Consider the following 14,090-nt stretch of genomic DNA (forward strand, 5'->3'; position numbering starts at 1 on the left):
TACAACTTATCTACAAATATTCTTTGAATGTATGTAGATATATGAGAGAAGGCACATTCGGTAGTACGTACCTACCTAGCAAGAACACGTTTATTGTTTCTATTGCACCTAACGTTTAATTCTAAATTTACTTATTTACATAAATCAGCGTCCACGTTCAGTGCGCTAATGGAATACCATTATCAAATCAGACTGTCTAATCGATTACTAGAGAGTGACAACTCGTACGTAAACAATCAAATTATATATTTAATTTCACGCTGGGAACCTGGGAACCTAATGTAAAGACAATCCGTTCCCCAGCTTCTACCGAATATTGAAAACATTAAATTTAATTTTATAAAGAACTTGTACTGTATTAGGTCAAATGACAACAAGTTTTTTCACAGTTGATTTTCATATACTCACTACAAAATGCTCCTAACACCTAAAGTGAAGAAGTTATAAAAAATCAAATTTAATTCGCTCATAAAATACCTAATAGATAATCTCAACCAAATCGAATATCAGAACGAACTTATGTGATATCATTGTATTGATAACAAACATCACAAAAGAAAACAACAAAACGATCAAATAATAATAATATATGTTATTGAGCATGGCCATCAACAAAATAAAAAAAAATAAACAATTTAATCCCACAGATAATGTAAAGTGATTACAAATAAATAATTAATGGTCAGTGGTGGCGCAGGGGCACAAGCTATTGTCTGTAAACGCAGCAGGTTGTGAGTTCAATTCCCACTAGAGAAATTTAAATATTTAATATATTTATTGAAAATGGCAAACAGAGGCGTCTCAATAGAAACGAAGAGTATTAACACTGAGCCCCCAGGATCACTTTGCATATTCTGCTATATATAAAAAAAGTATTAACGGCTCATACAAATAAGATTATTTATATAATGTTTACACTATATATTACATAAAGATAGAGAACTAAAAATAGAGACGAAGAAGCATTCAACCAAATACAATCCAATAAAGAGCAGACTTGATCCCTTTTATGGATAGCCATGTCATACTTCGGTTACATCAGAACACTTATAGGAAATCTTCAACGAGCACGTACATTGCTTAATTATAAGCGGTTTATTAGCGGTTTTAGCCACGAATAGGTGACTGTTTTGACGATTGTTTGAAGAGCATTACAAAATATAAGCTAATGTCACGTATTCATATGGACGCCACGGGCGTAAGTGTGTTGCTGTAAACGCGACAGGTTCCAGGGTTCGATTCCCACTTGGGGAAATTAAATATTTAATATTTTCATTCGTTCTCTCTGTTGCCGAGGCAAGGCGCGGCGATGTGTTCCGCCACTCAACACAGATTGTCTAATAACGATGCATAAACAATATTCCATTTATATTTACTCATCATTTACGGTTAACTTGAACGTGACTTTGAACAGTTATAACAATATATTGAACTTTTATTGGATTTTTTAGTAGCACAATTTTTTAAAATATTAATAACAAATAGGTTAATTATTAGGTTATACAAGTTCCATATAAATTATTATGATAAATATCATAGTAATTGAGTGAATAAAGACGAAACCGTGAATCTGCGCGGGCGCACGTTACCAGCGTAATGGATCAGTGACATCAGGACCAGTCGTCGCGTGCTCGAACCGCTCCCATTCGCCTTAGATCCGGTATTTCATGCAAATTCAAGACTATTCTTAGACGCTAGACACAAGCATAGGTTAAGAGCGGCGCATAGTTTGCATATATATATATTTTTTAAATAACAGAACAAAAAGATACGCAAATATAATTTATATCAAAGGTATAATATAAATCAGCTAGAACAGCTTCACGCTGTAACACGCAGACAGCATATCCCATTTTCCGTATCACATATTAAGAAACAATTCATTTCCTCGAGTGGAGATCGAACTCACAACAGCCACGTTACAATCACACCCATGTACCCCTGCGCCATGACGGATTCAATAAACTTATAATACTTACAATATTTAGTCTTCAAACACACAACACCTATTAACCACTTAATTTGATCAACATATGAGAAATCAGTCATCGCGAGACATGAACACTTCACAAAACGTCGTTACAATAATAAACAATAATCTTCAAGGAATGTTTTTATATTAATGCACAATTTTTATCGACCTTTGCTCGAAAATTATCATAGAATTTATTTTTAATTAATATTAGTATAATCGATCATCAACGGGAATCTACATCAGTTCGCATCTTATCAAACAAAATTAAATACTAAAATAAAAATGACTGATATATAATAAATAATTTGTAATGTTTTTTTCCAGCTTCACGCTGCATCACGACATTAGCAAGGTAGGTAGAGGGTGTCTAGTGTGAAGACACTCCACTCCCCACTTTTCGCCGAATTGTAGATATGAAAAAGTTTTGATAAGACTAATTTTCCGACAGCTAAATAACCTCCAAACAACTTGTTTATACTTAACATAAAGGAGCCGAAAACGAAAACAATTACTGTTGTTTATTAAATTGCTCTCAATCATGAACTACGTAACAATTTTTTGGAATAAAGTGGATTAATAATGAGGGCAGTCGTTGCGTAGCGTGTGGCTGTAACGCAATAGGTTGCGGGTTCGATTCCCACTCGAGAAAATGAAAAAAAAAACATTTTTTTAGTACTTAGTATATTTCAAAGATTATTTACCATACGAAACACTCACATTTTGATTGTTTATTATCCAGGTATGAACTCTAAACATGCAAATACATAACTCCTTTATATTTCAAGGGCAGCCGAGATCAATAGAGGTACCTACTAGACTGTGTCCTTTATAAATGTAACATTAATATTCCATACAAACAATTTCCTTGAGACTACCACAATTTGTCTTGATAAACAAAACGTTCTCTGGATAAAATAACATGTGAATAAATAATATTTTCATTTTAGCGAAGGAGAGACACGTTACCAAGGAAAAACAGGAAAAGCAAGTTTTGATAGTGATTTCTTTGGAAACAATTGCAAAACTACCACTAAGTTTTGCCATTCAAATGACATGAAAAAAGTATTTTTTTATAGCTTCAGGGTGTATTCCGTACATAGAGGGAAGAAAGGAAAGGGAAACTAGTGTAAAGGCACTCCATTTCTATAAACAAACTTCCGTTCTCCACTTCCCGCTTAATTTTGGAGGCTGGGAACTTAGTGATTAAATATTTAATTAACTGGGAATCTTATTTAGTGGGAATCGAGCCCGTTTGTGCCCCTGTGCCACGATTAGCCACAACATAACATATTTTCTAAATTATATTTGACAAGACAAGGTAAGTCACTTTGCACACAATAATATCTAATAGAAGAATCTATTTAAAGGACAACGAACTTATATAATTATCATTTTTAATATTTTTTTCTTGCATCATCATCAATTACGACAGTTTTTCCTCAAATTAGTATAGTAAAGACTATTGATGGACATCGTCAAGATCGTCAATCGACACTAATATTTTTCCATATAATAAAAGAATATCAATAAAGAAAGATATATCAATTTTCAATGCTTTCTTACAATATATTTTAATAAATAAGTAAAATTGTGAAGCAAGCAAATACAACCGGATGTTGTGATAAGTAATCTATATATATAAAAGGACTTGTCCTCACTGACTGAGGTAAAACGAACGCACAGACGTAACCGCTGTGCGTAGAAACTTGAAATTTGGACAGATGTTTACTTTCGTAATCTGGACATCCACTAAGAAGGGATTTTGAAAAATTTTAATCCTAAAGGGGTAAAATAGGAGTTGAAAGTTTGTATGGAAAAAAAATTAAATCTGCACCGATTTTTATAAATTTTGAAATTTAGATTTTTAAAAGTATTTAATTGAACATGTGTTTCATAGTTTTCTAGAATTCTCCCCCTAAGGGTGCAAATAAGGGGTTGAAAGTTTGTATGGAAAAATCTTTAAATAGCCACCGATTTTTATAAAATTTGAAATTTAGACTCTTAAAAATATTTCATTGAACATATGTTTCATGGTTTATTAGAATTCACCCCTAAATAAGCAAGCGAAGCTGCGCGCGTCCGCTAGTTAATTAATAAAGACCATAGACATAGATGTACCATATAGAATATTTTTATTTTAGTGTTCATACATTGTATTCGATAAATATTCTTAAGAAAATCAAATCAATTCAGCTTCATCCTGTATCCCGCACCCGGAAGGGTAGGCAAAGGGGACCTAGTGTAAAGACACTCTGTTCTCATTAAGACACTTTCGTTCCCCACTTTTTGCTGAATTCTGAAGGCATTACATGTGCGGAACTCAACGCCGCTTTTTGCCTCGTTACCAGAGCGAAGAAATGAAAATATTCCACATTTCATTTGCACGAGCGGGGGTCGAGTCCAAAACCAGTCGCGTTTACAATCGCACTCTTGTGCTCCTGGCCACGGTGGCCTCCAATAATAATTGCTAGTCAAAGATTATAATAATATTGTGTTTAAATTATCCTTCTATGTAGTTCACAGATGTAGGTTGATTTTTATCAATTATTACCTGCACCTGCGTAGTGCCCTAGTTTATTTTATCAAATTGCGAATTAACTTTGCTATACTTATATCATTTAAGTATTTTAAAGTAACGTAAAATAGAACACTAAGTAAAACCAACCTACTCCCTGCTGTGCTACAGCGTCCAGCTAAAAAAAAGATAAACGTTTAAAAAATTGAACGAAGCGGGATGTGAACTTACTATGTATTTACGAATTATGCATTTTATTGGCTAGGTTAACTCAGCCACAAGGGTTAAGTGTACGTTTATAACTCTGCTTTTTTAAAACGTACGTAAACAAATCTCAAAAATTTAATTCTGAGTTTGAGACCACTTCTAACCATAATTATAGGATTATAAAGTATTAGTATAACATAAGAAGGAAAATTAATTCAGTTTTATACCAATATAAAAGTGTTATATATTTTTAGATAAAATTATCCTGCATACGAGGGTTTTTACAAGGCACGCCAGGAATCGCAGAACAAATGAGAGTTCCCTTTCTGCAAAGTCATTGTGTCAAACAAATTAAATACCTTATGTAATTGTATAAACTACGTTATGCATACCACTACAGTTATTGTTATATTGTTAAATATTGAAGAACGTGAATCCAGGACGTTGCTAACAACGATTTATTTAAATATCAATATTTAATAACAAAACCCTCCAACCAGGTGGACCGACGACCTCAAGAAGACAGCGGGAACCCGCTGGATTCAAAGGGCGCAGGACCGGACGGAGTGGCGAGCATTGGGGCAGGCCTATGTCCAGCAGTAGACCTTAAAAGGCTGATGGATGGAATAACAAAACCAACTAATTAGTATACCCCATGCGACCCATGTACCTATAGATAAAACTCAAATACTTAGTTTTCTTAGTTAAAAATACTTTAAATGAAGATAAAAAATGACAAAATTAATAAAAACTTTTGTTTATTTTAAATACAAACATTTCTTAACGTGCACGAAAGACGACTACGTGGGTTTTGTAACATTGCTTATCCATATTTTATTTTTAAACTTACGTGCTTAAAATAGAATTCTACAGATCGCCATGTAGTTTTAAGAATTCTATTATTAGGCCTAGTGAATTGAAAATTTTGGCTTGAAAAGATTTCAAGTTATTAATTTATATAGTACTGAAAATTAAAGATGAATTAACTTTGCTATACAGCTAGAATTTAAGATTAAACTTTACAGTAATATAGATTATACAGCAGAATAACATATAAGCTACAATTTCTGTACAAATTGTACATAAATATCTCATCTCATCTATCTTATTTATATTAATGTTTTAATGTTATGATAATGCTATTTATTGCTACTATTTTTATAATTTATATTGTATACATTATTATATGGAAGGACGGCTGCGAGGCCGGAGCTAATAACTGCAACACAGTTTATACTACTGCAGTTATTAACGATTAAAGTTGTATTGTAATGTATCAAATATTAATTAAATAAATATATTATTATAATAAAATATAACAAAAATTTTAAGCGGGCGAAGCCGCTTGCGAGTCACTAGCATAATATAAATAAAACGTTCATCATCCATCGATGAAAAATGACAAAAGCATATTTTATAATACTCTTTAAAAGTGCGATGTTTAGCTTCGCTTCGCTTCGTCTGGAACAAACAACGGTACGCATGTGAATTCGAGCTAAAAGCAAATAAACTGAGTGAAACAATGACGTTCACCGTCGATTGAATCGTGAACATCAATATGTGAAAGAGTCAAATGAGAGCGAGCAAAGGTTTTGGAGATCGTATAAACGAACCATTTAGGATTAATATAAAATACTTCATTTGTTTTGGATTTTAGCTATAGCTATTATATTTATTTACATATTTTTTAGTCATCATGTTGAAGTGGGGCAGTGTCTGACTTTTTATACGGTAGTTGTAAGTTCAGAGTCCACTCGGGGCGGATGCCTATATAAAATGTTTATTAACTTTCCTGATCTTTGAGACAATCCACGGCGTTAGCTTGAGACATTTAACACGCAACGTCTCGATATAAAACTGAAGATGGATAACGGAATGTCATAGCACTGGGTCTCTCTCTGTCTTCCTATAAGAAAGAGAATTGTAGAAACAAAAAAATATAAAAAATGGTATCTCATCCTATTATTTTATAATGGCAATCAGAAGATATCGATTGCCTTTCATATAGAGCACAGTTATGCCGACGACCATTGACCCTGGCCTGAAGTTAGGCTTTCTGTATTTTTACGCATCACTCTCTCAAGAAAAAAACAAAGAAAAGCACAAAAAAACCGCAAAATAAAATCTACGCAGCCATTTACAGCTAAATTCAGAGCGTTCACGATTTCTCGTGGTCGTACTACACGGATATTATTACGGCTTGGAATCACGATCTCAACGTTCAACAAGTTGCCGTATTCAAATTGTCATCTTTGAGAAACGAAACAGGACTTCCTAGTGTACACGATATGACGCATATTTCTTTTATAGACTGTATTCGAGTATATACGGTGTGATTTACAATTCGTTGTTCGAAGTGATTCTAGAAATACTTGTATAACCTTATCAAAAACCGGTATACAGCCAAAGTGTAACCGTTTCTCAAATATTGGAACATATGCTAGAAATATAATATGTATACGAGGCCAGTCGTGGCGCAGGGGCACAAGCATGCAACTGGAGGTTGGTTGGAGGTTCGATTCCCACTCAAAGAAATTAAATATTTAATATTTTCATTTTCTCGCTCTGGTAACAAGGCAAAGCACGGCGTTGAGTTCTGCCACTGAAATAGCACTGCCTCCAGAATTCAACGGAAAGTGGGGAATAGGAAGAGAGTGTCTTAAAACTAGGTTCCCAATATGCGGGCTATATGCGGGATACAGCGTGAAGCTAAAGAGAATATATTAAATACCTTGCTTGCTATGTTTAGTCTTAACGACAAAGATTTATCAACTTATTTCAAGTCCCTACATATTTACATACCTACAATATTTAAATAAAATTTATAATATAAATTTTCATACACCGTAGAAATTGAGTAATGGTAAAAAAATTACACTTCGTTCTTACATTTCCAATGCAAAATAAATAGAACTCTGCGAGAAAACAAAGTTTACCTAGGTGGTACCTAGAACATTCATGGTAAGTATACCCACTCTGCACTTTTGTAACAACAGACGTTCGGCTTCGGGATCGAGATGACCCACTTTTTCTATATCTAAGCCTCAATATTTACTTTAAGCAGTTCCAAGCAACTTTTTCTAGTTCAAAATTTAAATACATTAAGATATTTACTTTACGAATTTATGTGTTTTTATATTTAAATATAAGCCAGGTGATAAGAATTGAAGTTTTACACCCAATTACAATACAATAAATTTGGAGGCATACATTTTTTTTATATTAGAGTAGATAGCTTGTAATTAAAAAGTAATTCAAATTGGTATTGTGTGAGACAGAATAGAACACTACGCATTTGGGGAAATGTTTAAACTTCGACTATCAATGCCTCTAAATGAGCGTAAAGTGAAGAACGTAGTGAAGTATCATTACGATGAAAAAATGAAAATATTAAATATTTCATTTTCTCGAGTAGGAGTCGAACCCACAACCTATCGCGTTTCACAGTCGCTTGTGCCCCTACGCCATGACTGGCCTCAATAAAATAAATGGTAATTGAAAGTTTTATTTATATAAAGACCTGAGCACTCATAAGGTATAATACGAATACATATTACATATTGGAAAATAAATCTATAGAAAATTGAAACATAAAATTGGTTTTTATTTTATTTTCACAAAGTTAATTGGTATAATAAAGTTAATACTAGGTACTAACAATAAGATATTCTTTTTACCTTTACCTATCTTTCGTTAAGTGAATTATAAATAATATCTAAGATATAAATAGAAAGTTCTCTGAGATCTAACGTTATAAAATTGCATAACATTTATTGTCGTAAATTTTCTCTCACGTTTCGTTTTGCTTCCATGCATGAAAATTTCACGTCAGCGCTGCTACTACGTAATTGTAATTTAATACGAAAGGGAAAATGATAAAGACACTATAACAAAAACTGAACGTAGACAAATAGATAATATAAAAATTAAATAAATTAAATCAGCTTTACGCTGTAGGTATCCCGCAGGGATAACAGGGTAGGCAGAGGGTACATAGAATTAAGACACTCCGTTTCCCTCTTTCCGCCGAATTTTATGAGGCATTGCGTGTTGATTGGTGGAAATCAACGTCGCGCTTCGTGCCTTGGTGCCAGAGCGAAGAAATTAAAATATTAATAAATAATAATTCATTTTCACGAATAGGGATCGAACCCGCAACCTCGCGTTACAGTCACATACTTATGCCCCTGCGCCAGGACGGCCTCGTATAATATAGACAGATAGTAAAGAAGAACTCATTATCTCGAACAGTAATATTTCCTTATAATAATCGGCTTTAAATGGTAAAATGTCCATACAAGGAGCACAATGTCTTTTCTACATTTAATTGTTTAGAAAATCTATTCTTTTTCTTTTCAAACCGTAGATATTACTAATCGGGCATAAAAAACTAGGTACTTTTTCTTCATTTAGGAACTATCCGCTAAAACTAGTTCTGACTATTAATTTAGAACAAAACATCAACTTCCACAATGAGAGTTCGTTCGTTCGTTATTTCTCAAAAACAAATTAAGGTAACCCAGTTGGAAGGAGGACCGTTGTGCACGTCACTTTCACCCAGCTTCCACAGCCACGTGTTCGAAAACGACACCGCGGCCGCCGCGATCACTTTCGAGAGAAATAAATACGTCGCTTCATATGTTTAGATTGTAAATCTTACGAAAGATTAAATATTAAGATGCAATAGTGACGGAAAATATTAATAGTATAATGTTAATTATAAATTTATGCCATATTGAAGAAAACATGTAGATCTTCAATGCTGTATCTCGCATATAGCAAGGTAGACAAAGGGAACCTAATGTTAAAACACTTCGTTCCCTTCTCTCCGTCGAATATCTCAACGCCTTGTTGACAGAGCGGGCAAATAAAAATATTAAATCGTATTTTTTCATTACAGTAAGAATCGAAACTACAACCATCGTGTGTATTCCAAACAATTTTCCACAACTAACTTTTAGAAAAATATGAATTAAAGATTAAAGATCAAAAATTATTTTAAAACAAAAACAAAATGTAATAAGTTCAAAAACGCATTCAACTATGTACTATCTATATTTAAAATAATAAAAAAAACAGGCCATTAAATATGTGTTTAAAAACATAAAATGTATGCAGGTAATGTAGTGCAACCAATCTAGAGGCCTGGGAAGCCAGACGCGGAAATACTATGTCCCTTTATGGAAATTGCTTCTCAATATTACTACGACTTGCATAGCGTGCGTGCCTCGCATAGTACTTACATGGGCTGTGGAGCTAGAATATATATTAATGTAATTGTATACTACTAAAATAACATACGTTTTTTTCAGCAGGGTAGGCAGAGGAACCCTGGGAACCTAGTGATAAGAGGTGAATTCTGGAGGCATTGTGTGTAATATTTTAATTCCTTGGTCGTTCGCTTAGTTTAAAAAAGATATATTAAAATAATCGAGCATGTTTTAAATATTTTTTACACGAGATGGTTGTAGGCTCGGTTCCCGTTGAAATTTAATTTTCACTTTTGACATTATACATTAGACATATTTAAAAATTTCATATATTATAATTATAAAGCCTTGGGAATGGTCACCCTTTTCTCAAAACTTGTTTTATTCAATTGGATTTAAACTCGCCTTCATGATCAAAGTGGACGCGCATTACGTGAATATACAAAGCTTCTATTTTTGTTATTGTTATTTATGTATTTAGTACGTATGTATTTTTAACTTCAAATATTTTCTTAAAGTTACCTTTTCTAGATTAAAAGTAATAGTCTAAAAATTATATCTGAAGAAAGTGACCGTTTTACATAAAATAAATAAATGTCAGGTTAGCGCATTTAACTGTTGTACATGCAAAGTGAAGAATCCCTAATAGTCTCTACTGCAACATGTAGACGCATAGAAAAATGTCCTCTAAGCAATTTTATATTAATAAATACAGCATTTACATTAACTTAATAATATAAAACTCAAACATTTTTAAGTCAGTAAATCGACAGAAATTTATTGTATGAATAACGTTTTAAAACTTCGCAGAAATTCTGACTTACTTTTATAAATATATAATTAATTATTGCACGATCTTATGAATCATTTCAAATCTTGTGAAATTCGCATCCCCACTAAAAAGAATTCGAGACAAAATCCTTTTTTTTTTTATTGAAAATTAAATTTGTTCACTAACCGAGTCAAGGGGTAACAGGAGAGAACGTAGAGGCTTTTATTATATTATAGAGATATATTCGTGAATGCTTATTATAAGTGTATGTATGTTCCATCGCCCTAGTTGCGCGCCTCTCAAGTCTCAACGCCGCGTCGCATCGTGCGAGAAAAAAAAACATATAACTTAACAAGTGCCAAAAGTGTCTTGTAAAAAGTGACTGACACTTTAAAAACTACCTACCACTAGCATAACATGTTAAGCTAGTGAGGTGTTTTTTTATATTTAGTTTTTCTTGTTTACATATAAAATGTGGAAATGTCAAAGTCGTGTGGATGTCGTGATGCAGGACATGAGAGCCAATGGTCTAACCACCGAGGACGCAAAAGACCGCGCAAAGTGGAGTAGGTTGAGTAGGAAGGCAGACCCTGGTAATAGCCAGGATTAATGCCAGGAAGAAGAAGATATAAAATGTGGAAAATGATTCTTTTTTTCGAGCTTTGGCTTTCACTTTTTAGTTTTACTTTTTAAACTAGAGACTATATTGATCGAATTTGGTAATCGAAAATTTACTAAAAAAAATGCTATGTTTCGTACACTTTATAGAAGTCCATTGGCATATTCAAAGGTCGCGATTTGATTTTATTAGCCCTGAAGTATTTAATTTTACAATTATTGCCTTAAGTCAGCTATATCTTGACAACACCACATTCATCGTACAAGTGTTCTTTATTCTTTGTTTTAATGATCTCTAAAAAACTAAATCGGAAGGGTTCTTTGCACATAACTCTTTTTAAAGTCAACACATTTTTTTACGAACATTTTCCTTTATTTATAAAAAAATAGGTTTTCAGTAAACTTTGTTGATCATTTCATGTATGAGAATAAAAATTACAAAGAAAAATAAATGTTGACTTAAATAACAAATTGGAATAATAATAATATTATATTAATAATTCCTACAATCTGGATGTTAGTAAAATACTACTTATAGATGATTTTTATATGTAGCTTAATTATTGTGATTATGCTTAGTATATTTGTATTGAAATATGTTTTTCATAATTAAAATTATATACATATATTTTCACTAACTTTTCAAATATTTATGCTGTATTCATTTTAGCACACCTCAAATGGATACACCTTGAGTGTAGATTTCATTACTTTAATATCTTCCTCAGCCTTGTGGAATTATGTTTATAAATGATGTGTTACAAAAATAAGTTGCTAGTGGCCTTTGAGAAACTGGGCTAAGGTGTTATGTTTTGTACATATAATAATATAACATGTTTACATGAGAAAGGAGATTTTCATAGTAGAGTAACAAGGGCCCTCTTGTTTTGACACTAGCCTTTTCCATTCATATTTCTTGACATTGCCTATTTCCAATAGGAACTCAAAATAGAATATAACCATTCCCTTAAGTGAGGATTAATTCCATAAAAACAAATATGCTTAAATATTTAATAACACAACAAAGACAGACAATAATACTATTTTATTTTATATAGAGATTACGAATATAATCTTGCAAAAAAATATTTTGCAAACCATAAATGTCTTAACACACAAAATTAATAATTTTGTATTTATAATATCATAATTAAACTCTGATACTTTATAAATATTTAAACTACTTTTAATTTTCCAACAAAAACAACAGAATAATGTAATTTTAGCTCCAAATTGATAAAGTGAATGAATTATTCAGTAATATTGCGAAATAATTTCTCATAATTGTTTAATATGAGAAACAATGAGTCATTTTTATTGCTAAATGAAGTTTAACTCATGTGAGAGCATTCATTGTTTAGTTAGATTTGTGTAAGACGGAATTAAATAATATTATTGATATGATGACCACCTGTTATTATTATAAAGAAAAATGTTTTCAATTTTTCTATTCAAGTAGAGCTTCTATGTCTGTTGTTTCTTTTAATTTTGAAATAGATATACAGAAAATTGGATTTAATATTAAAATAATAAATTTTACATTTATAGAAAATACTCATGTTTGTCACTCAAGTACATTGCAGGTGGACAATGAAAGATTGACAGTAAGATCTAATGGTTAAACATTAGATTCTATATTTAACATATATTATTATTACTCTCATTAACCATAATGTCAATCTTATACACTAACAAATAAAGGTCAGACATAGGCTAAGGCTTGACCAAGCCAATGGCAATGACCCATATGATTGAGAGATATTATTGCTCCAATGTCTTACAATTGGTTATGGTTGTAAGAAACAATCAACATCAAAATTGTTTTTTTTCACTTGAAAATTAATTTATGTTAGTTGTTATAATGATTTAAATGAATTTGTAAGAATTTTGATTAAATATCTACTGTACATCAAAGGGAATATTTTCATTCACTTCAATAAATAAATTTTAAAATGAAAAAACATATATCAATTAAACTTAAAACATTGATAAAGACCATTCCTATAGCATGAATCATATTTCCCTACAGTACAGATTTATAATCATAAAATGTGGACAATAATTTACCTGAGTGAGCAAGTCTTCTGCCAACCAAAGGGCTGTCTAATAGGAGTCGGCGGAGTGACCACCGGCCCAGGACTCCGCCACCCCAGCCGCAGCCACCACGGCGCATCCCTTCGCGTTCCACCATCACAACACTTAATACATTACACTTCACAAATATCGTCAAAGTAAGCTTCGCAAGCTTGACGTCAATTACAAACTACCGTTATAAATCATCAGAGATTGCTCAGACCTCTTTTCACAACTAAATGTTGAGTAACAGTATACTTGCAAGGTATTAAGAGAAAGTTCCGATGGTTCGACGAATTATGAGATGCAATCAGACGGGTAGATTGCAGACTCCCATTATGAAGTGTTTTGTATTCGTTTCGATAAATTGTCAAGATAAAATGAAACTTTGATTTAAAACAATGATTTTACAATCACACTACGATGGTGATAAATGTTTAGATTTCTATACATTTTTTTCCAAAATAAAAATATTAACTGAAGCGTCAACACCTCGTCGAACAACGCCACTTATAAGTTGTACCTTGGAGCTACTTTCGGATGATAAAATCTGTTTCCCGTTCAAATGTCAAATGAAAATTTGAAGTTCATTAATTGGACTAATGATTACCAGTACAAAAAAATCATAAATAAATAGTTAATTAATTTTATATTAAAATATACTTAAATATATATTAAAAGATGTATTTCGTATAATTTAACAATTTAATTTAATTATAT

At 32.1% G+C, this 14,090-nt stretch overlaps 1 protein-coding gene across 2 annotated transcripts in view; it reads right to left on the reverse strand.

Moving 5' to 3' along the window:
• LOC146539833 (E3 ubiquitin-protein ligase RNF19B-like) overlaps positions 1 to 13,949 on the reverse strand; it is a 48,882-nt gene extending 34,933 nt beyond the window's left edge. The window contains exon 1 of one of the 2 annotated variants that reach the window (XM_085207604.1): positions 13,365 to 13,949. In XM_085207604.1, coding sequence (XP_085063730.1) covers positions 13,365 to 13,488 — 124 coding nt within the window. In that variant the 5' untranslated portion in view covers positions 13,489 to 13,949. Of the gene's footprint in view, positions 1 to 1,979; positions 2,090 to 13,364 lie in introns of those variants that run through there. The other variant, XM_085207605.1, reaches the window with a different exon arrangement.
• Positions 13,950 to 14,090: the final 141 nt, after the last annotated feature.

Source organism: Heliconius melpomene, chromosome 3 (assembly GCF_056956725.1).
Source record: "Heliconius melpomene rosina isolate 202511_hmr_F chromosome 3, ASM5695672v1, whole genome shotgun sequence".
Taxonomy (NCBI): Eukaryota; Metazoa; Arthropoda; class Insecta; order Lepidoptera; family Nymphalidae; genus Heliconius; species Heliconius melpomene.